General features: G+C 38.4%; 1 protein-coding gene across 2 annotated transcripts in view; it reads left to right on the forward strand.

Annotated features, from left to right (window-relative positions):
• Nucleotides 1–5,358: 5,358 nt before the first annotated feature.
• nos1 (nitric oxide synthase 1 (neuronal)) overlaps nt 5,359–22,573 on the forward strand; it is a gene marked incomplete at its 3' end in the record, with an annotated part of 37,872 nt that continues 20,657 nt past the window's right edge. For both annotated transcript variants that reach the window (XM_079365949.1, XM_079365950.1), the window contains exons 1-5: nt 5,359–5,613; nt 9,061–9,844; nt 12,475–12,577; nt 16,092–16,229; nt 21,118–21,263. In XM_079365949.1, coding sequence (XP_079222075.1) covers nt 9,129–9,844; nt 12,475–12,577; nt 16,092–16,229; nt 21,118–21,263 — 1,103 coding nt within the window. In that variant the 5' untranslated portion in view covers nt 5,359–5,613; nt 9,061–9,128. The remainder of the gene's footprint in view (nt 5,614–9,060; nt 9,845–12,474; nt 12,578–16,091; nt 16,230–21,117; nt 21,264–22,573) is intronic.

Consider the following 22,573-nt stretch of genomic DNA (forward strand, 5'->3'; position numbering starts at 1 on the left):
GGAAACACTGGGATACGATTCTGTTCATTAACATGTATTGTTTAGATGTTGTATTAATCAATATGACTAAACCTACTGTTCTAATTAAAACTCAACATGCCAGCATGCAATCAATCAGCAAGCATTTCAGTGAAGTACTTTTGAGCATGTTTTTAAATCATAAACACATCGGCCAAGTGATTTCACAATAGACAAAGGGATTCTAAGCAATTAATTTGTGTAAATTGGCTGTAAACACTTTTCATTTAATTTATAAAACAATCATTGAGCCGGCAGGTTTTTGTAAATGCTGATAAACTGTCTCAATGGATCAACTGAGAAGCAGAACATTAAGAAAAAATATGTAATTAGATGTTTCCATAGAAACAAAAGACAGAGCCCTTGTTCAGAACAATGAGTTATTCAGTGTCTTAAACATCTTGAAAAGTGGTGAGATAGAAAAGCATTACGGGAGTGGAAAGAAAAAAAAACATGTACCTAGAGCATGTCTTCATTGTGCTGCATGTTCGGCAAACATTTATAAATGAGGCTGCACTCCTGCAGTTTCTTCTTCATGAAAGGTAAATACAATCAAATCCCCAGTTCAGAGTAAATGAACGACAGTAAGATTTTGTAAATGTAGCGATTAACGGGTAGTTTTTATTCAACAGGTCGATAGTGGGAAGAACACTACATGGAAAAAGCTTTAAGAGAGGAAAGGGAGGTGAATTATGGTTGGTCCTGGATTACGTGTGTAGAGTAAACCACTGGCATAGGCATTCATGCAGGCATAAAAATACAGTCATGCAAACAAAAAGTCTCCTACAGCTACATACAGTACACACTCACACACAGATGCTTACAAGACAACTCTGTGTCTTTGCCTGAAAAAGAACAGAAAGAGGCTGAGGGTTTAATATGAAAAGGGAGGGGGTGAGATATAAAAATACATTTTAAACAGCGAGTCTTAACTCCAGGCAATGTGCGATGTAACGGGGCTAAGCAGGGGCTTTGCACAGTGAGCCACATGGTGTGGCTTTATGAGAGGGCAGATGGTACCACTCAAGCAGGAAGTGATTGACATAATGACATGGCCGGCCATGGAATGTGGGTGTATGAGCGTACAAAGAGTTTGTATGTGGTCTATGTGTGTTTCCATGGATACATCATTAAAATTGATTTTTTTTTTTTCATTAAAAGTCTGTTAATCTTGAGTTTATGAGTGTGAGTTAATATGTATGGGACATGTTGTATGTGACTCTGCACATTACCTGATAGATGATGCAAGGAAAAGGCCAGTCCGGTTTCCCTGATCATGCATAGATAAATGCACAAACACTTTGAACACTACCAAGTTATTTCTCTGTGCTCAGCTAAATAATTTTAATTCAGTTGTGCCAGTGGGCTCCATATCTGACAACCTGAATGTCTGTTTGTCATCTGCAAGATAACAGAGAGAACGTGGTGGAAAACTATACTTCTAAACCCGCCATGATAAATGGAGGTAATTATTTTTCTTCTATTCTGAAGAGAACTTTACAAAGTGCTGGGGAAAAAAGGCTCACTCAGCGGTCCCATGCAGAGAAGCTCTGCTGTAATGTCTGGACTGCTATAATTTGTTATCACTTTTGTACCAAAGAGAGGAAGACATAGGGACAAACCTGAATGTGTATGGTGATTATGTAGAGATGATTTGAAAGACCTACAGGGGTTAAACTTTGTCTGTCCTCGACTAAGGGTTTATAAAGTCAAATCTGATTTGTCAGACTTTGCTTATATTATTATTATTGTTATTGCTTTATCAGGAAGACTGAAGGTATATTTAAGACACAAAGTAACATACAAGTAATAATATTAATAATAATAATATATTGGGTCAGCCATCTGCAACAAGAGAGTTGTGAGGGTGATTAAACTTTAATCATTAAAGTGTGTTAATCATCAGCTACGTTTGTTAAGTGTTGATTTCATGAAAATCATATGGGCCAATGTCAGTCGATAGCTTACAATTAAATGCATCAGAACTGTCATGGCTGCACACAGAGAACCCTATAGCAACAACTCAGAATCGGCAGGCAGTTTCAATCCGTTTATCCAGTCCAATAGTCGGTATACAAAAATCCAAGCAAAGGTACAAAGTCGGCAGACAAAAGACATGGTCAAAAAACGTACAGGTTCAGATCAAAAGTCAAGACAGAATTTAATGCTGGACCGCTGACACAAAGAACAAGACAAACTGGCACAGAGTGAAGGGAAGGCAGACATTAAATACTGAACAGAGGGTGGAGTTACCAAGACACAGGTGAGACACATCAGCAGACCGGGAAACACTGGGGGAAGGGCATGCAGCCAACAGACCTGAAACGAGACACAGGGTAAGTATCAAAGTAAAACTCAAACACAAGACATGAAACATGAGGGAAACAGAAATAAACATAACACTTAACCCGGGGATGTGGCAAGAACATGGCAACTGCTTCAACAACACTTTTCAACACTTTGATGATGTCAGTCCTAACCTTACTGGACCTAAACAGTCTTGGTTATATTTCTGAAAACTGCCAATGTCAAGTCACTGTAGGCTAGAATTGACACAAAAAACCACTTGGAAATGTTAAAAAAAAAAAGTATAGTAACTTCAGGAAACTTTCAAAGAGGGAAATCGCGTTATGTTAGTCTTAATGGACATGGAAATTGTTGTTTGGAGCATCTATATAAGATAGGTGTATAGATGCTCCAAACAACAATTTATAAAGGCCATTAATTCATTGTATTTGCAATACAATGAACAACACAACGTTATCATGCTGCTGATGCTAATCCTCTGACCCGTGTTGTCAGTTAACAATCATTCTTAGTCACCTGTTAGACTCCTTTTGTCCTCATCTGTCCTATCTAAAAGTCAAAGATTACATTGCATCTTTAAGATTACATAGGCCCTACATTGACAATGGATTACTGAAATGAAAGAAAACAAGATACAGTGGTATGAATTTTTAATATGTATGTATAGAACTTGTATGGTTACCATACTTGACTACCATTCAAGTCTAAGAACATCAAAGAAAATTCAAAGCACTAAATATCAACACAGCAGGTAAGCTAGCTGTTTTACACCAATCTTTAAATAAAATAATAGAATGTTTTTATTGTCTTTAGCAAATCTACATTAGAAACAAAAACTATGTATGGAACTAAATTTAACATATACAAACATATGACAGTGTACTGTGTAACTATTGTAACTCAATGAAGTTATTGACTACAAATTGACAAAAATCTTAGTTCTGTCACCCTGAACAATGGATTTGAATTGCCCGCTAATAACTTCTGGGAACTATTTGAGTCTACATGAATCACCTGACCAGCACGTCAAACTTTCGTTGTCAGAACTCTCTCTTTCAAGGTTTTTTGATTGGCTTATTAGATTTCTGAATAAGTAAATAGGATACTTCCCTACCTTATAAAGATATTCCTTGCAGCTAGCGAAAAGATCTTTGGACTCAGAAAAAAAGCCTCACTGCTGGAAACTTTGTTAATGCTTTCGAGCATTAGTTATTCTATAGCCTAAAGGTGACCCACGCCAATTAGAATTAAGAGGAAGACTTGAGTAAACATGGCAGCTGCAGGTTGGGCGGGTTCTGAGCCCACAGCTTAAAGGGGATGACCCTTAAGAAATTGGGGAATTAATATGAACAAATTACATACATTCTTCTCAAGACGTTGATATGTCTTTTTTAATAAATAGCCTATATGTAGATTAACAGTGTTGCTGACCCTTGACCTCAGATGCTGATGGTTTAGTTTCTGGCAACGCCATACATTGCCATTAAGTTTCCAGGCTAAGGCTGAACATATTACGGGTCAAGTTGATTTGGTAAAATACAGTAAATTTGTTGCGTTTAACAACACTAAAACCAATGAAGGATTATGGACCAGTTTACTCAACTCTTTTACTTTTCTTTATTTTTGCAAGCGAGAGTGGTAATAATGACTGTATCACAGACTGCTAATTCTAGCAATAAGGATGCTGACATGTAGCAGGAATGGTATCACCAAAAAAATATGGAAGATAAAGGCCACAAGGAGAAGGATAGGAAAGACAACTGTCTGACTGAACTGCTTTAATAATGGAAGTTAGCCTTTGTAAAGTAAGTAAGTTAGAAGTTGAGAAAAGGCTACTTCAGTTAACTGCTGCACTTCAGCCTAACTTTACAACTAGCAAGTTGCTTCCCGCCAGCAGATGTGACTATTAGTGGTTATTATAAAGTTTTTGTATTTATTTTGTTTAATAGTGTGTTAAGCAAGGTGGTTTTTATATTGAACCCTAAATGCTAAATAACTGAATAGACTTAGTTGTTCTGACTTATATTGAGAATATTTTGTTGTGTTAAATTTTTTGCACTTTGTTTAAACAATCATGCCCAAGATATATCTCTGCAACCCAATTATTTGCTATTGAATGAGACAAGTAGGATTTGGTATAGGCCTAATTGCTGTATTCAGCAAGACTTGTAGTAAGAAGATCAGCTTTATTCACAATTTAGACCAACGTATTCCAGCTCGTTGCCTTCATTAGGATCATCAAGAAACAGATTTACAAACATCATTCAAATAGGTATAGGTTGAACAGTAAAATAAAGTTAAAACAAAACAAAGAGGTAGGGACAACCAATCAAATGCCTCCACATATGTGTATATGAGTCAATAGGGCATGTGCAAGGTGAACTGGTTAGGTTTGTTGGACAGGCAATATGGAGGTGAGGGGCGGGTCCAAGAGAAGTAAGGCTGACACCACACTTGGTCAACAGGTAGGGATCAAGGGGTTAAAAACCTGCACAAGAGTAATTTAGAATGCTTAAGCAAAAAGAGTAATTAAGAGTATAAAACAATACGAAGGTTTTTGTCACAAAAAAACAAATACAATAAGGGATTTAAAATGAAAACAAATCTTACTAGATATTAAAAAAAAACATTTATGTGCTTCATTTATATTTATTTTTATCAGGAAAAAAGAGAAGCATTTAGGATTTGTTGTGCGGGAATATCCTCTGCTTTTTCATTATTGCTGTATTCCAAATGAGATAAGCAAAATGCAATAGTAGCCGATATAGATATTCCCATCAGTTTCTGACTCTTTGTCTGCGTTTTCTTTTTGTTAAAGTTACTTTTTCAAATTTGTTTTCCAATCATTTGAATTATATCAAATCAAAACTTTTAAAGGAGAAATCTCCATGTTGCAGCAGGAGCATGAGGGACACCTTGCCTCGTCCCTGCCCCCCTGTGAAGGCCCACAGCAGGTTCTAAGAGGAGTGGATGTGAGGAGAGTCGGCTCCAGCATGCTGAGTGATGACGATAGCCGACATAACTAAACCCACCCACAGTTGATTTAAATGCCCGCGCACGGCTCTCTCCCAGCTCGTCACAGTGTCTCCCGTTGCTCTGTATTTATAAAGCGCCCCGGTGCGCGAAGAGGCACAAGCATGCCTCGTCTCTAGAGAGGCAGAGCGCGTCGCTGTGACTTGGACACATTTTTGGATGAGACACTTGAGCATACGCTGCAAAGGAAACGCAGGAGTTTAATCCCAAAGTTCACTGCAGCAGGTCGTTGGGACAGCGATTTTGTTCTCAGGGGTGAGTTGTTGAACGTTTTAATTAAATGTTTCACCTGTTATGCTTTTAGTTTTGTTCAAAATTAGGCTGCGCATTCCATTGAAGAATAATGGTGCAGGAGGGTAATTAATGACTATGGAGCGCTATAACTAATGTACATACCTGTGGTTAGGACATGAAGCCTTAAATTTGCAAAATGTCTTTTTCATACAAGATATATGAGGTTTTATATTACCTTTTTGCAAAAAAACAAAGTCGCTAGAACTTGTTGAACCTGTGAAAGAGCCGTTAAATTCAGGCTCAAGCGGGGAACATTTGGGGTGTTCAATTGCACATCGGGATGAGGAGGACAATTGCAAAATAAATCAAAATAAACGTTTAAATACTTGTCATTGTAGATTTGTCTAATCATTACGTTTTGTTTTTCATTTGTTTCGAATGACAACGGGATAATGTTATTAACATTAGCTTTACATTTTGTGAGGATTTTTTCCCACAGAAACGAAAGGTAACAGTCTTACTCTTGAAGCAACTCGTAGTTCTTTGGAAATGAGAGAGGAATATAGGATTCTAGTTCTTGCTGTCAGACATACATCAGAGAAATGAATCACCGCCTGGTTCATCCATAGTCTTACTGCTACTTAGTTTTGAAATCCTTTTTTTTTTAATATTCTTTTTAATCGCATTTGTAGTTTCTTGAATTGCTTTTGAGAGCACCAAATAAGGCTTATAAACTTCATTCTTGTAAAGTTATGAAGACCTTACAGTTACAAAGTCAGTCTATGCAAATTTGATTACATCTTAACCCTGCAGTGTTTGTGACAGGAACAAATATTCACATCATGTTCTTAATCACCAGAACAAAATGTTACTTACAAGTTTTGTGCAGAGACAGTGGGGAAACTAAAAACAAGCCAAGCGTAGCCTAAATCTTTGTTGTCACTATAGACCAGGAAGTAAAAAAAAAAAATCAGTATTAAAAGCAAAAGAAGCTAAGAAGTAGTTTCAAAATATAAATTTTGAATTTTATAGTTCTCAAATATACACATTTAGATATGATACTGATGAGTCTACATACATAGTTTTCTCAATGAAACGTTTATTTAGGTCTGATTAGGTTTCGTAATGGTAGCTATAGTTAATTATGCTTGTTTTATTGAACATAATTTTAACATTAATAAGACAGAATCATCCCAGAAGCCCCTTCAGTCTCTTCATATTCAGAGCACATTCCCATCAATATTCAAATCCGTGATATGACATTTCTTATCTTAGTAGGATGCAGCTAAAAAGAGTTAGGATGAAAGGGCCCGTCTATCTAAAGTTATTCCTGTGCCCAGGGACAGTTTAGCCAATATTTTTGACTGCGCGCATTTTTTTCTAAAATCCCTGTGCCGAGGACCTGATCCCCTAAATGTGTGAATTCTGTGATTTTGCAAAGAATCAGAAGATATGGCATTGATTTTCCAGAAATATAGGACTTTTATATGTTGACATAACAGCATGACTCAACCAGTTGACACAACATATACATTAAAGGAAATGTCTGCCGTTGAAAGTTTTGAAGTAAACAACAACTTGATATAGCCTACTGATGCAGAGGAACAGGTATGACAAGATGAGGATTGTAAAGCAGTCAACACTCAGAGGTTGAACACTGTCCTTGGTGCTGAACTATTCCTAACGTTTGCCCGGCACAGATTTCAAAGCACACGCAGTATCAGCTTTTGTGCCATTTTTTTTCTACACACTGTACATTCAAGGCCAAACCACCCACACGGCCAGATTAATTTATTTCAAAGAACAATTTACACGCATCAGAGGAGGTTAAATCATGAATTCAGCGCCTGGAAAACAGGGCAAAAGAGTGCTTTTTTTGTTTGTTGCTTAAGTTCATTTCAAGTGAAAAGACAATGAAGCACAGGGTGGAATAATAGGCCTCGAGGAGCTGAGGGATCGGCTTCAGTCACATTTCTTGTGTTTATTCGCTCAAGAGTTGTTGGGTTAATGCAGAAATTAAAGTGTTGACATTACTGTCCTAGACTTTATTGGTCATAGGAAACATTCCTTGCAAAAATCTAAGTGTCCCGTTTGCTGTTCGTTGTTATTATGCCTTTAATTAAAGGCATTAATATCCTTCTGTGCAAGATACCAGAAGTTTGTGTTTGTAAAGGCTTCTGTCCGTCTCACCTTTAATGGACTGCAAAGAGTGAAAAAGACATTATTGCTAAAAATACAAATGATGTAATGTTACAACACTCCATTTGTGTACAATACTGCAGTTAAGGTAGTTTATTATCAAGAGTAAAAACCTCGAATGATATCATGGTGTATTACAGAAGCACTTGTTGATGCATATATGAGAACGCCTTTACAAACCTCTTGGTTGAATATTGGGTAAACTAATCATATGTTTTACTATCGAGCATCTGAAATGACTGTCATAGACCAAGCAGTCAATGTAAGTGAACACAGGTTAAAAGTTCAACAACCAGGTTTCTTTATTCAAAAAATGTATTTAACAAAGGCAAAAAGTAAACTGTCAGAGCATATAGGACTTGTTAAAAGAGGTCAAAATAACATAACTCTACTGAAAGTTTGCGCTAACTGTATAGGATGTGAATTCAACTAACAGACCTGACAAAATGAGAACTGAGGGGGATATTTAAAGCTGCTGACCAAACTAAAACTAACACACAGGGGAGGATGACATACAAAATAACTAAAGGTTAACACCAAGGGACCCTGACCCCTCCTCCTGATACCTGAGCACTTGGTACATTCCTCCAACACAAAATCAAGTTCCACCCTCAGCCTCATCCTTTGTTCGACCAGGAAGGAGAGCACACCATCCAGGTAACTCAAAAAGGAAAAGAGAAGAAATTAATATAGCTTTACTTGGTGAACAAACAATGACCAAATAAATGTACTGACTACTTAAATCAAATGCCTGTGTCATTCTTTGTAAATGTTTGCATACATGTGAGTGTTAGTTGTGCGGCCTACAACACTTCAATGTGTGGCTGTGTCCATTGCAACGACTGTAAGCTGGAACAAGTTAAAATATCTTATATAGAAATAAAATGTCGTCTATAATGGAAATAAAAGGAGAGCCATTAAATTGTCGTCAGTACTGATGTGAATACTTTACACGACCGCTGGAGAAGACAGAAAACAGAGGCTTAGAAACAAGCCTAGCCAGTATTTGCGTTTGAGAAAAAAAAGGTTTGATACAGCGTTTAGTCATTGCAATGTCAATATAGAGGATCAAAGAGGGTTTTATTTGATGGATAATACATTTTTACTTCGTCGTAACACAACCTTCTAAAAACACTAAATGACTTGTATATCCTCTTTGACTTATGTTAAATCAACACACTGGACGTAAATGATGCAGTCAAGGTAATTTCCCCGAAAACTAATAGAACTTCTATTTACCCTCCTCCCTCTCCTTCTGTTGCTTTTCAGAAAACATCCCTGGGGACACACGAACACTCTCACACAAGCACACAGTAACAGTCACACACACAGGCACCATGCAGGAGTCAGAGCCAACAGTGTGCCAGCTACAGCCCAACATCATCTCTGTCCGCCTTTACAAAAGGAAGATCGGCGGTCTGGGCTTTCTAGTGAAGCAGAGGGTGTCCAAGCCACCTGTCATTGTGTCTGACCTCATCCGTGGTGGTGCAGCAGAGGAGTGCGGCCTGGTGCAGGTGGGTGACATCGTCTTGGCGGTCAACAACAAGCCCCTGGTGGACCTGTCTTATGAGCGGGCCCTGGAGACATTGAAAAACGTGTCACCAGAGACCCACGCTGTGCTGATCCTCCGAGGGCCTGAGGGCTTTACCACCCACCTGGAGACCACTCTTTCCGGAGATGGCCGCCAGCGCACAGTGAGGGTCACACGGCCTGCCTTCCCACCCTCAAAGTCCTATGAGCACTGTTCCCCTCTAAGCCCGTTCAGCCCCGGGCAGCAGCAGCAGGTCAATAAGGAGTCCCAGCTCAGAGCCATTGAGAACCTGTCCTCTCCGTCCATCACCCAGTCTATCCTGCAGAGGGGAGGCGTGCAAGCCCAGGACCCCCTGCTTATGAGGGATCGTGGAGCCCTCCTGTGCAATGGGCTGGAAGAAAACAATGAACTGCTGAGGGAGATCGAACCAGTGCTGCGCCTCATCAAAAACAGCAAAAAGGAGATCAATGGAGAGGGCCAGAGGAATGCGGGGAGAAGAGATGCCCAGATTCAAGTGGCTTGGTAATTTTATGATGCGATACAACCTTATTGATCCCTTGGTTTGATTGTCCTTGTGTTTGTTAGCCTCCACATGCAGACTGGAGTTAGAGCCCAGCTCGAATTAGAATCAGGATTTAGGTCAAGGACACTTCAACAAGTTGGTTATTAGCAGATATAAGAGTCTGCACCTGGTCCTCTTATTAAATAAAGTCTCCCTCCACACTTTGTCACCCTGTACTCCCCAAACTACCTGACCCAGCTGTGTTGTATTAGCTGCTACAGACAGGCTCTCTTTCATCTGGTATGACTCAGAGTAGATTGCCAAGTAATTACTGTCTGCATGCTGGCCTCTAGAAAACCTCAATTAACATGATATTGCTCACAACATTCATCCTCACAGTTTTGGTGCTATTTTGCAAAGGAACCAGCTGAACTGGGTTCATGTAAACCCTAAAAAAAATTTGAACAAATAATGTTGCTTGACTTTGGAAGTCTTTCATAATTAACATTAAACCTCCAGTCTGGGATCAGTGTTATTTAGCTGAATCTGCTTGAATTATAGGAAGTTTTTCCGCAGTTCATATCTAATATTTGAGAACAATTGCATTTGCTCTATTAGTATTTCAGCTCCAATTAAAATCACATCGATAATTAGACCCCAATTAGCACCTTGCCAAACACAAAGCTTATCACAAATGCTTCATTAGTGTCTTAATAAGCTTTGAAATATCAAAACTTCTTTTATTCTGTCTTTTCCGTTGAGGTCAGCTGCAGCAGAGTTTTAAGCAGGCAGGTAGTTGAGAAATGAGGCTCTATGAATGTAACATGGCTCCTTTTGTCGCATGTAGTAAGGACGACTAATAGTGTCTTTTTTCAAAGCATTATTTTATTTTTTTGCTCCAGATCAGCCGTTATCTTCCAGTCTCTGCCTAAATTGTTTCCGCAGTGTGATGTTGATATTGGCATTTCAGTTATCTGCTGTTCTTCTCCCAAGACCAATTGAAATCTAATGGAGGCTACAGTCTGCTTGAATCAATGTGTCATTCTTGGCCAATCCATACACAACCTCCTCTCTTTTATAAATACACTTTGAGTGATTCATTGCATTTAAGAGAGACATGCAGGAAGAAAAAACATGTAAGTCATATGAAAATAGCTTTTGTTAATGGGGCAACCTTTGGGCAGGAAGAACCAATATAACCAATAGACGACCTGGAAACACACTGACGTGTTCCGCATTAGCAAAACAACTTACTCATCTTTGATTTTAGAAGAAAACTCTCTAAAGAGTTGCTGTATATATGGAATTATTATGAGAGTTATTAAGAACAGAATAGCCAAAATCTTTTTTCCAGGGTTTGTCTTTGCAGTTATGCATCTCAGCTTATTTCTGAGGGACTATTTCTCTGGAAGAGAAAGCAGATTATGTTCCAGAGTCAGAGATAATGACAAGTATAACCTCCCTCGTCATTTACTGCGTGTCTGAACTACACCGCAAGAATACAAGACTAAGGGGAAAATATGCTCTTGCAAATTGTGACAACTAAAGAGATACAGTGAGAAAAGGAGAGGGAAAGATGCCTGTGAGGATTTACAATTAGTATGGACGCATGCACATGAGAAAGACTGGAGGAGGGGGCGAGTGTGAAAGTCGGTAATGGGTGATATATGTGTGGGTGTTTTCAATAGGAGGAGGAGGAGAACACAAACTTGAAACCACTCGCTTATGAGTATGCTGAATTTATTCATTTCTCATATGGTTTTCTACAGTGGCAGCACAGTGACATCCAGCCCCCCCTCAGCGTCACAGGATCAAATTATTACAGCTCAGAGTGACATCTCTCAAGTCATATTCAGTTTCTCTTTAACTTTTGGTCTTCTTGAATGTGTCTGTTTTTATCTGGTGATATATTCTTTCATCAAAAAAACAGAAACATTTGATTTGTATTGGGTTTGTGCAGCCATGTTTCTGTGTCAATGTCTGGAGACGCCTTAATAAGTCCTTGTCAACTTTCTAAATGCAGATTTAAGTCCAAACAAGAGAATTAATCTAGAAAAAAAAACCAGACATGTCTAAATCAACTTAATGAAATTGTTTTGTTTGCGAGAAAACTGATATAGGGACAGCACATTAAAAGCACAGCTAAAGTAATTGAAAGAACAAATGCAAGGTCAATGTACCTTTTTAGTTTTTCTCCCTTCTGACTTGTAAGAGGTGTTCTGGAGTTGGGTAGATTTCGCCCACTTCGTCTCAGTATGAAGTTGATGCAAAGCTGTGGTGGGAAATCACTGAGACAAGCGTACACAAAGGAGGAAGCTGTCCCACTGCAGCTCTGCAACAGGTGCAAACAACATCGATGCAGCCCAAGCTGTGTCTGCACATCCACTATGTCCTGTGGAGAGAAAACGCCTGGGTGGGTGTTCAGAGCCTGTAGAAATGGTGCAGGGATTCCTGATTTGACAGCATTCTGGAGGGTGTACAGGCCCGTGGTTTAATGTGTAATGGTAGAAGACAGGTGGATTCCTCACTGTCTTTCTGTGTTTGCATGTGTGTGAACGTTCTGCTCCGGTTTTTAATGTGAAATGAATGGAACATTTTGCACCGGGTGTGAGCATAAAACGCCTGACAGTAAATTGTATGTGACTTCCAGGGACCTTGGTGTGGGAAATGGCACAACTCCACAGCTGGCGTCAGATAACAACAGAATGCTGGACAACATGACGGTGGTACTTAACAACGCTGACACTGACAAGGTAAAATTAAATTAATACTAAATATCCAATGAAACAACAAGTCTGCCCACTTCTACACTCCTAAATCGATAACTAGAAGATTGTTTTCCCTCTTGGCCATGTGAACATTGATTGCAAATATTCATGAGGAGGCTCTCTACAGCTGTATAATGCATGTGTGTCCATGACTGCCTGTACAATAATCCACACTTTGCACTTTCCATGCTTTCTGAAACCGAGCATGCACATCTGTGTTGCTTCTTTGCGCATACTCGTAAAGCCTTTGCATAAGATCCCATCACCTAGGCATTAGATCCTTCCGGGGGGAAAAGCTGGAGCAGCATTAAATCCAGCTTATGCCTTCTACACAGAAGGGTCTCGCCACAGGTCTGAGTATCTATGACAGGGATAGTGTCGTAATCTGCACATGGTCTGTGTTATCCACCCACTTGTGACGTCTCTCAAGCCCCCATCAATGGGACCGGATGTGGCGAAATGATTCCAGGAGGCATAATGAATGTGTGCAGCTGCTGATCCGCCACTCTCCATCAAATGCGGTCCCTATTGAAATGATCCAGTCCCTCAGACCTGCAGAGAAGTGAATGTTAATGTGCATGCTTATGAGAATGTTTGTGCGAAAGCGTTGGAAAGAGGGAGGGATGAGAGGGTGGATGATCCATGCTGTAGCATTTTGAGAGGATATGAAGTGCTACTGTAAGAAGCCATATGTTTTTCCTGGTCGTGTGTGACTGGGGTGCTTTGGAGAAGGTGTGTGTATGTGTGTTACGAATGTGTACTGATTGATCAGTGCAGCAAGCATTTTCACTGCAGGCCTTTTGTCAGACACAGCCTCTATGCTAACTTTAATGGCTCATCGATTTGTGTTTAATTTAATAGACTCAAGTCAGACGCTAAGTTTATGCTAACAAAGGGGGAAGAGAAAAATGTTTTTGGATTGTCTCTAAGTTTGTCCCTGACTAATCACAAGGATTTCAAGAGACTGTAATGCAGGCCCGCAAAATAATTGCATCATTTTGCTGAAGGATGCCTCAAGCCTGAGCTTCTGCATAATTTAATGTTTAGTGAGTCTGCTGTTAAGTAAAGGTGCCAGAATATTCTTTTGACTTTCACCAAGTCGTCAGACTTGGATGATTAAATAAAAGCAGCGAAAACAAGCACAATGATAATGTGCCTCATAAACTTGATTAATACCATGTCTTTCCACTTCTCTAGCTCTCTGTCTCACTTGTTCTACTCCCTCTTTTTGTTTTGCCCTCATCTTCATTTCCCATCTGAAGTTTAAATTGATGGGTACATGAAGAATTGAAACTACATAACTCGCTTTACCAGAACAAAAAAACATAGGTCATTATCTCTTCATGAAATTATCCTCATCAGATTAGGTTCAATCAGCCTCATTAGTAACTCAACAGATGTTCTCCGTTGTTACATCCACACCTCATTCTTGACAAAGCCTTTTGATTGACGGATGATGAAATATACAAGTGTTGTAAAAGCGTGTATGTTCCTGCAACAACCATCAGCTATATGAGTAGCATGGGGGCATTAGTGTTTTGTTCGTGTTTGTTAGTTTATTTTTGAGTTACTTAAAAAACTCATACCCCCTGGAGTATTAGCTGAAATATTAGCATAAGATATTAGCTGAAAAAAACAGACACGTTAGTCATTCCAGACTCTAAACATGTTTAATTCTGCTCTAAAGTTTGGGATTTGTATGTGGGCCCTTTTGGGAATTGTTCCTCTTCTGGAACAATTGTGAGCCAGGCAACTTGGCAACTTTGGGAACTGCAGTTTGTGGCACTTTTGCTTCATTTTTTAGCACTGCTTGCCACTTGGTTGAGAAGTAAGGGTTTGTAATTTCTCTTTATAGTCAGCTAGTGGGCATGCTAACGTTTGTCCTCTGAAAGATAATAAATGCAAAATCCATGACACCTTTTCTCTGTTGTATGTTTTTGTCAGTAAGAACAGACAACAACAAAAAAATGATACCAACTTTACAATTTAAGTGGGAATATTGCTGTTACTATGCTCCATCCTTAAGACTTCAGGGTGTAGAGCAATTTAAAGCTTGGTGTCACAAATCAATCTATGAGCCTACAATGACTTATTTCAACTGTATGCCATTTTTATTTGGCCTCAAAAATTATACAGTAGAATGACCACAGTCTCTCCATACCATGAATTCAAATCCAAAGTTTTGAGCAAAAGACCAACTGGATAATTTGTACATAATCAAATATGACAGATATTACATTTAATGTATCTCTTGTTATCTTTTTCCTGGTATTTCTGGACATTCACTTAATGGTCGTTCCTTAGCTGACCTCTCTTTAACATTTATTCAAACGGTTTGTCTTTCCACTGTGACATTTTAGAATTAACATGTACTCATAAAGAAAACTGACATTTACAAGTAGCTCATCCATACAGGCTGATCTTAAAGCTGCATGTATCATGGTGAGAAAAGAACTAATGTAAATGCCAAGCTACAGCTTCCGGTCAGTGAGCCACAAGCGTTATATTCATATCCTAACACACAACCACTGTGCGTTTTATGTCAACAAGCCTTAATTCCCTTAATCTGATTTCCTTCGCTCATTCCACTGAGAGTCCCTTTACGGTACAATGATCTTTCTTCCTATCCGCAACTTCAATGATAGCAATGTGTCATATGTGAGTCGCATAGCAAGGGTTACTGCTGTTGGAGCATGAACACACAAGAACTAAGCTCTCTATTCTCAGTGTGTGCAAAATCAAATTCAATCCAATCCTCCTCATTCCTCTCCGCTGTTGGAGAGGACACGCAACGACAATGAGACTCAACTGGCGTGACACTGTTGGTATTCATTTCCCCGGCAAGCATGATGATTGTGTCACTGTTGTTCAGAGGCCGCTCCTCTGTGGGCTTAGCAATGCTGAGAGAGATGATGATAGGGCTTCCAAGGTGTGGGATTGATTACCCTGATCTTAGGCAATGCCTCTTTGCTTTTCTCTGGCAATGCTAACAGTTGTCTTTGTGGTTAAATTGCAGGCAGTCATCAGTCAATAGCTACTGTATTGGAAAATACAGTGAACCAAGAGTAAGCTTGCCAACAACCTGCTGTTTGATGTTGATTGCCTTTATCCTAGAGTGTGAAATAAAATAAAAAAAGGGGGAGAGAGAGAATGCACTTGGGTCATGTGCAAAAGTCAGAGAGACTTAGTTACAATGGCAGAGGAGCTGAGAGTTCACAAAAAAAAGCTCTTTACTATAGAATTTCTGGAAGAAGAAGAACAAGCTTTCAGATACTTTCCACATTTTGAACTGACCAATCAATGTCAAATTGTGGCACTTGAATCAATTTCCCCATAGTGGGATAGAAGTGTCTCTGTTCAGCATGACGCCCAGTATTAAACAATGTATCCAGCTAGTACCAAAGGTGATAATATTGGTCAGGATCCACTTTATTTCCAAGATACAACTCAAAGACCAACTGTAATGACTCATTTAAATGGGGTTGCACTCCTTTTTCAGCCTCCAGCCCAGGGCAGGACCTCTCCCACTAAGACACTGCAGAATGGCAGCCCATCAAAATGCCCCCGCTTCATAAAGATCAAGAATTGGGAGACAGGCACCGTCTACAGCGACACACTCCACCACAGCTGCAGCAAGGTAAGGCATATATGTAAAGAGTTTAATAAATGTCAACAAGGCTGTCTGCAGCCATATTTACATTTGTGGCTGAGGCAACCAGGCCAGCAGGGAAAGCAAGGATTATTTGGTCGTAATTCAAGCAATCTTGAAAGCTTTTACGCCTGTCTGAATCTGTATGAAGGCTGTGAAGTGCAACTGTGTCTTCACACCCTGACACCCTTCAGGAAGTTGAAAAGATAAAAACTACTGGAACCAGGAAACCAGAAAAAAGAATCACCTGTATGATGCAACTGTAATCCAATACAAAAAAAAGGAAAAATGTGACATTTATGCTTGAGAATTGTTTTTTAATGTATCCAAACTTTTTTATCTTTGTGAATCCTTACCATAACATATCATTTGGCGATACCATCAATTCCTTCATGATCAAAAAGAGACCACTGCATTTTATACATCCAAGCTTGGAACTTTGGTCTCTGATAAATAGAAATTAGTACAAATAATGTTTTGCTTTTTAACTGGTTTTCTATATCAGTACTTCCAATGTTTGATCCAGAGAGGCGCTTACCTTTCTTGGCTTCTGTAATATCACCATTAGAGGAGGAAGCCTATGTATAATCTTAGGTAAAATAATGAGGTTGACCAATATTACTGTATATCCATGACTATGAAGTATCTTAGAGGCACTTATCCAGGTAAAATACTGTACATTATATAACAGGAAAACATTCAACCTACAGGCTGAACAACACATAATTTGCAAGTCAAGTAGATTGAAGAATAATAGCTCAGCATGGCATGCCTTTCCTCTTCCTCACACTTACTGTTCATACATTGGAGAGCTCTTGTCTGAAATGTTAGTGATTCAGCTTGTTACTGTTTAGCCAGAGAGCAGGGAGTTAGGGGAAAAAAGGTACCGCTTATGAAATAAATATTACATTCTTCATTTAAAGAAATGAGGACAGCTGACATGATCATGCAGTCACTCAGATGGTCATATAATGAGTCACCAGGCTCAGGAAACTGAGAAATCAAATGTGACATTTGATACTTGTGCTGTCTTATGAAGCATGACTACCTCAACAAAACTGTTTTGTTCAATCACATGAAACTGTAGATCAAGCTGACAAAAGCTTCTTTCAAAGCTTTTGTAGAAAAATGCTATTATTTCCAACATTTTAAAGAAAAACAAACGGCACCAACATTAGAGGTTATTTTCCAAACCATAAAATTAAAATTACCATTTTTTGACTTTTTGTCATTAGCCATGTTTCTTTTTTTTCACAAGCACATGTAATGTTTTCAAGTTTACTGTCTTGGCATTCTCATTCTCATACCTGCAATCAAGCACTTGAGCTAATGAGTAATGGATATGTCATTAGTTCAGATTTGAATAAAAAAGAAAAAGTGCTATGACCTATAAAAACGTTGGTGACGCTGAAAAATGTCCTTGAAATTGATGAAAAATTACAGCCTGGGGCTTCAAAGCATAACTGCATGGATACAGTAAGCGTAAGGCATCTGACATGATACATCCATCAACTAGCAAACATCTTGTTTTAACTGGTCATTTTCATCTGCTTTTAAACGGACTGCGGTTCACCGTCTTTTAAATAGACCAAATTTTGCTCCTACTATTCTCATTAGAATAGTAGACTAATTTAGACTCATTTCTAAACTCCCATTTTTATACAAAGTTTTAGATAAAGTTGTTTGAATCGAGATTATATCTTTTATGAATGAAAATGAAATCTTTAAGAAATTTAAGTCTGGTTTAAGAGCAATGCAGTAAAGAAAAGCCCATACTTAGAGAAGCAAATTATCCTCTTTTACCGACAGAGGATACAGCTCAATTTAATTTTTTTATTTTTTTAAGTGCAGCACTTCACTCAGTAGATTATGTCATTTTAATTGAAAGCCTCAAGACTTGGATTGGTGTGAAGGGCACTGCTCTTGCTTTTATTCCTATCTTTTAGACAGAACCTCTTGTATTACCTGAGGTGTACCACAAGGTTTAATTTTAGTTCCACTTTTATTTCCAAAATCAGAACTCATACTATTCAATTATCCAAACCCAAACATAGGCCAAATTGAAATTTCCCTTGGTCCACTCTCTGCTAACACCACACCTTTTGCAGAGATTTAGTGGTCAATCTTGATTTCAAAAATCAAATGGAAAACGTTCTTAATTCATTATATTATTATATTATTATTTTGCTTTTACTGTCAGGGCTACTCAACTTTGGAAGGACTTCCACGAGGCCATCGAGACAAAGCGTGCAGAATCATTATCTTCTTGAAACACACTTTTACAGACTTGCTTCTCTGTGAATCTAATTTTACATTTGCCTTTCTTCCTTTATGTATTAAAATTGTCTTATATTTAACTACAGTTGCCACTCTAGCAGTCAAATTTTGTTGTGAACATCTATTTACCTTGAAGCCCTCCTTAACTGATTTTTTTAAGAGATCAGCTGCTCTTTTTTTTTTTTTTTCTTGAATTAGTTGCTCTTAGATGCTAAACAACGTCCTTCCTAAAAACCTTTTTTGGGAAAAACACCAAAAGTCATCACCTAATGGCAAAACTGGCCAGAAAATGTATTCAGTGCGTTAAATGTCCATCCCCTTTTATCGATCATCCCCCCCGATCCATCCATTTCCTTCATTTTATCATGCAGCCAAAGTTTCTTCCTCTAGTTAGTAAATCAGTCTAGCAGGCACAAGGTGAACTCCACCGTTTAATAATTCAGCCCCCAAAACACTGCAGCCATTCGTACACAGCAAACAGCCGCCTGATTACTTTGGTGACTTATCAGACACACTATGCATCCCAATGAATGTTCTGTGGTAGCATCTTCAGCATTATTATTTATCTCAGACACTGCTGTATTGGAGGATGATCCGTCTTTTTCGAAAAGGACAGCTGGCTGGCATGAATGCCCTGAGCAGTATGATGAGCGGACGTGCTGGAGCACAAGTGATTACTTTGTCTTATTTTTAACACTCCCTGCTCCACTCATCCATTTCCTTATTTACTTTGTCAAATCTTAGTGTTCATGTTTATGTATGTCATGGTTGTTTCCTTCTTACTGTCATTTATTTTTTCTAACCTTTGGTTTACATTAAAAGTTGTCCTGTTATTTTTATCCGTCATTCTTAAATGCTTCCTCTTGCGTTCATTCAGTTTCCTGTTTCGATTGTTTTGACTGTCTGAAATTGTGTCCTTGTAGCCCTGTCCAACCTTTTTTGCCAAGCAAGTGGTAAATTTGTTGGAAGGGACATGGAGAGAGGTCTATTTGAGACAGACTGCCAGTCCACGTCTGGTTTAAACAGCGCAAGTGTGTGGTTCAGCCTAACAAGCCAATTTTAGCAGCACTGGGGTCATTGTCAAATTTCCTCTCCGCCTGCATTATCATTTCTGTCATCCGCTCCTGCTCACTCATTCCATCTCTCTCTGAGCTGGTGAAGACATTTGGCAAACCAAAACGACAGCTGACTTCAGCTTTAATCACATTAGACTGACCACACAAGGTTGCTCTCAGCTATGAGCCTTTCTCTCTGTACATCTTTCTGGTTTCTTATTTTCTGCCTGTTATTCTCACTCTTTCTGTCATGCTGTCTCTGCTTGATGGATGGATACCAATCCATGACTCACTGACTTTCTCATTCATTAACATTTGTGCCAGCCATTTTTGAGCGATATAATGAAAGGAATTGTAAAACAGAAATGATTTCCTTCCGTGCCTTCAAGGAAGTTAACATAAAAATATATCTTACTTATAATTAAAATGTTTATTTTATTATTTTAGAAAACTGTGTTCAGATGATCAGCATTCTTAGTCAGAGCCACAGAGAAATGGAACTGCCCCACAGGTATCAGAGGCTTCACAGGCCTCAGTTTTAAAAACTAAAGTCAAATCATGGCTCAGGGCAAATCCATTAAGTGACTACTGATTTAAACCTTTGAATTATCAACCCTGAAGAAGAATGTAATGTAGTTTTCTCATTTTTCGTTTCATGTGATAAACTGTTTGTGAAGTTATATTGTTCTCTATTGTTATTAATTGATTATACTATTTGTATTGTGATGGTTAATTTTGATATCTTTCTGCACAGAGACCAGATATGTAAATGAGCTTCATATCTAACTCTGGCCAAACTGTTTTGTTGTGAATACCTCCTGTCAAATAAACCAATTAACCAAACTAAACAATGATATAAACTCTAAATTGGTAGATTTGAAGACCTTTTATTTAGAATAGAAGGGATTTACCAAGGACCCCAGGCCTTGCACATTAATCAGACCTCAAGTTTATATCATAGAGACACATTTTCATCTTGTAACCCAGAAATGGTTTGATAGTAAAAAAAAAAAAAAAACTGGTTGCTAAAATAAAGTTTTAAAAATGCCAGACAACAATACTGAAGTAAAACTTACAAACAGGCAAATGAGGAACTGATTAAGGTTGTAAAGTGGAATTGTAAAATGTTTTTCTTCTTTTGGCTTATTCCACTTGCATACTGCACTATCAGAGCATTTCATTTGTCTGTCTGAAATGACAGAGAACCAAGAAGTGTCAGGTTTATCTAAAATAAATTGGCAAAGTTATAATGTGATAGATTTGTGTTTTATTGATTAAAAGGATGCCATGCTTCTTTCATTCAGTCCCAAATCACAATGCAAAGACAGATACAGAAATCCAGATAGCCATTGACATAAGTAATAGAAAATGAGTTCTGGAAATAGAATTAGCATTTCGCACAACAAAGTCTTGATTGAATTAATTGCTCCATATGCCATGATCTTCTGCCTCTTCAGTTGCATTTTGGAACTGAGTAAAAACCAACATGCTCAAATCATCCTTGAAATATCCTCCCACATCTGTCATGTTAATTTTCTTTATAGATGCCAATCTGCACTGAAAATGTCTGCATTGGCTCTGTGGTGATGCCTAACCAGCATGTACGCAAGCCAGACGAATTCAGAACTAAAGACGAGCTTCTCCCACTGGCCACTGACTTCCTCGACCAGTACTACACCTCCATTAGAAGGTAAGCACAGCATTTTTTTGTTCTTTTTTTTTTTATTAACAAAAGCAACATAATTAGATTGTAAGACTAAAAAACATTCAGTAAGTTTCGAAATCATCAGTATTACAATTAAAGCCATGTGGTTCTTATCTAGCCACATGTCAGGCTGCTGTCTGTGCTACTTATTAAAGTTATATAGGAAGCGTTTAAAAGTTAAACATACAGCTTGGTGCAACATGTAGGACAGCTCTCAGCCCAAGATCAAAAATGGAGCGAGTCCTAGGTCCCTTTACTTTACTAAGAGTAAGTTTATGTTCATGTTAAAAATGGTTTTAAGAAAGGGGAAAATGTTAGCTTAAATAAACTATGTGTCAAAGTTGTAAAAAAAAGTTCAAACAAACACAAAAGTACATCTAAAAAGCAGACATGGCAAAATGCATCATCCATTTCTGAAGATGGAAATTGCAGAATGTGTGTAGAGCAGATCATAACTTATAAATGCAGAACTGGCTTCTTGAATTGAATTGCTTTCCTAAATTAACTGAATAACGCAACTCTACAAAAAGTAACAAACACATAATATTAACTGAGGACGACTGTGGCTGTAAGTTCTACATTTGAAGAGGCTTTCTTTCTGGATAATTAAAACTCCACAGCAACTTTTACCAAAGACACATGTATTACAGCCAGGGGAACGCTGCACAGTTTTTGCAGAAAGTACTTGTGCTCTCACACAACACTAGGTTGCTTAGCAACATGTTATCCCATGGAAAGAGAGTAACAACCAGCTGAGAATTTTATTGTTATACTCAGCTATCTGATTGGCATTTCGTGAGCTTTATGGTCTTTCACAATCTGCTCTCAATTCCACCTCACTGCTTGTGCTTCTTTAGCATGAAAGCACCAGCTCACTCAGCTTCACTTTTCCAACTGCTTCGTTAAAATGGAACAAATAGTGGTTAACAAACTGCAAAAATAACTCACAAACACAACGCTAAAGTTTAAAGTTCCAAATTGAACATAGTGGTTTACCGCAGGGTAAGCATTTTAGCATTTAGACCACTGTATCCAGAATATAGATGTATCCAGTCAGTGTCGACACACGGCAGTTATTTCCACCCCAGTGTCTGATAAGCTCTGTGGTTAGCTTGTTCAAGTTTGAATAAAAAAAAAAGTCCATGATGTTTGAAATTATTTTTAATTGATTGCAGTTTTCTCTATGTTAAGGTCAAAGGAGTGTTAACTAGCCTACGCTTGATCAGTTCAATTAATTGTGTAACAAATAACTCAGACTGGCACGTGTGCAGGAGGGCCTCCTCAAACAAATATTA

The sequence above is a fragment of the Symphodus melops genome, assembly GCF_947650265.1.
Source record: "Symphodus melops genome assembly, chromosome: 1".
Taxonomy (NCBI): domain Eukaryota; kingdom Metazoa; phylum Chordata; class Actinopteri; order Labriformes; family Labridae; genus Symphodus; species Symphodus melops.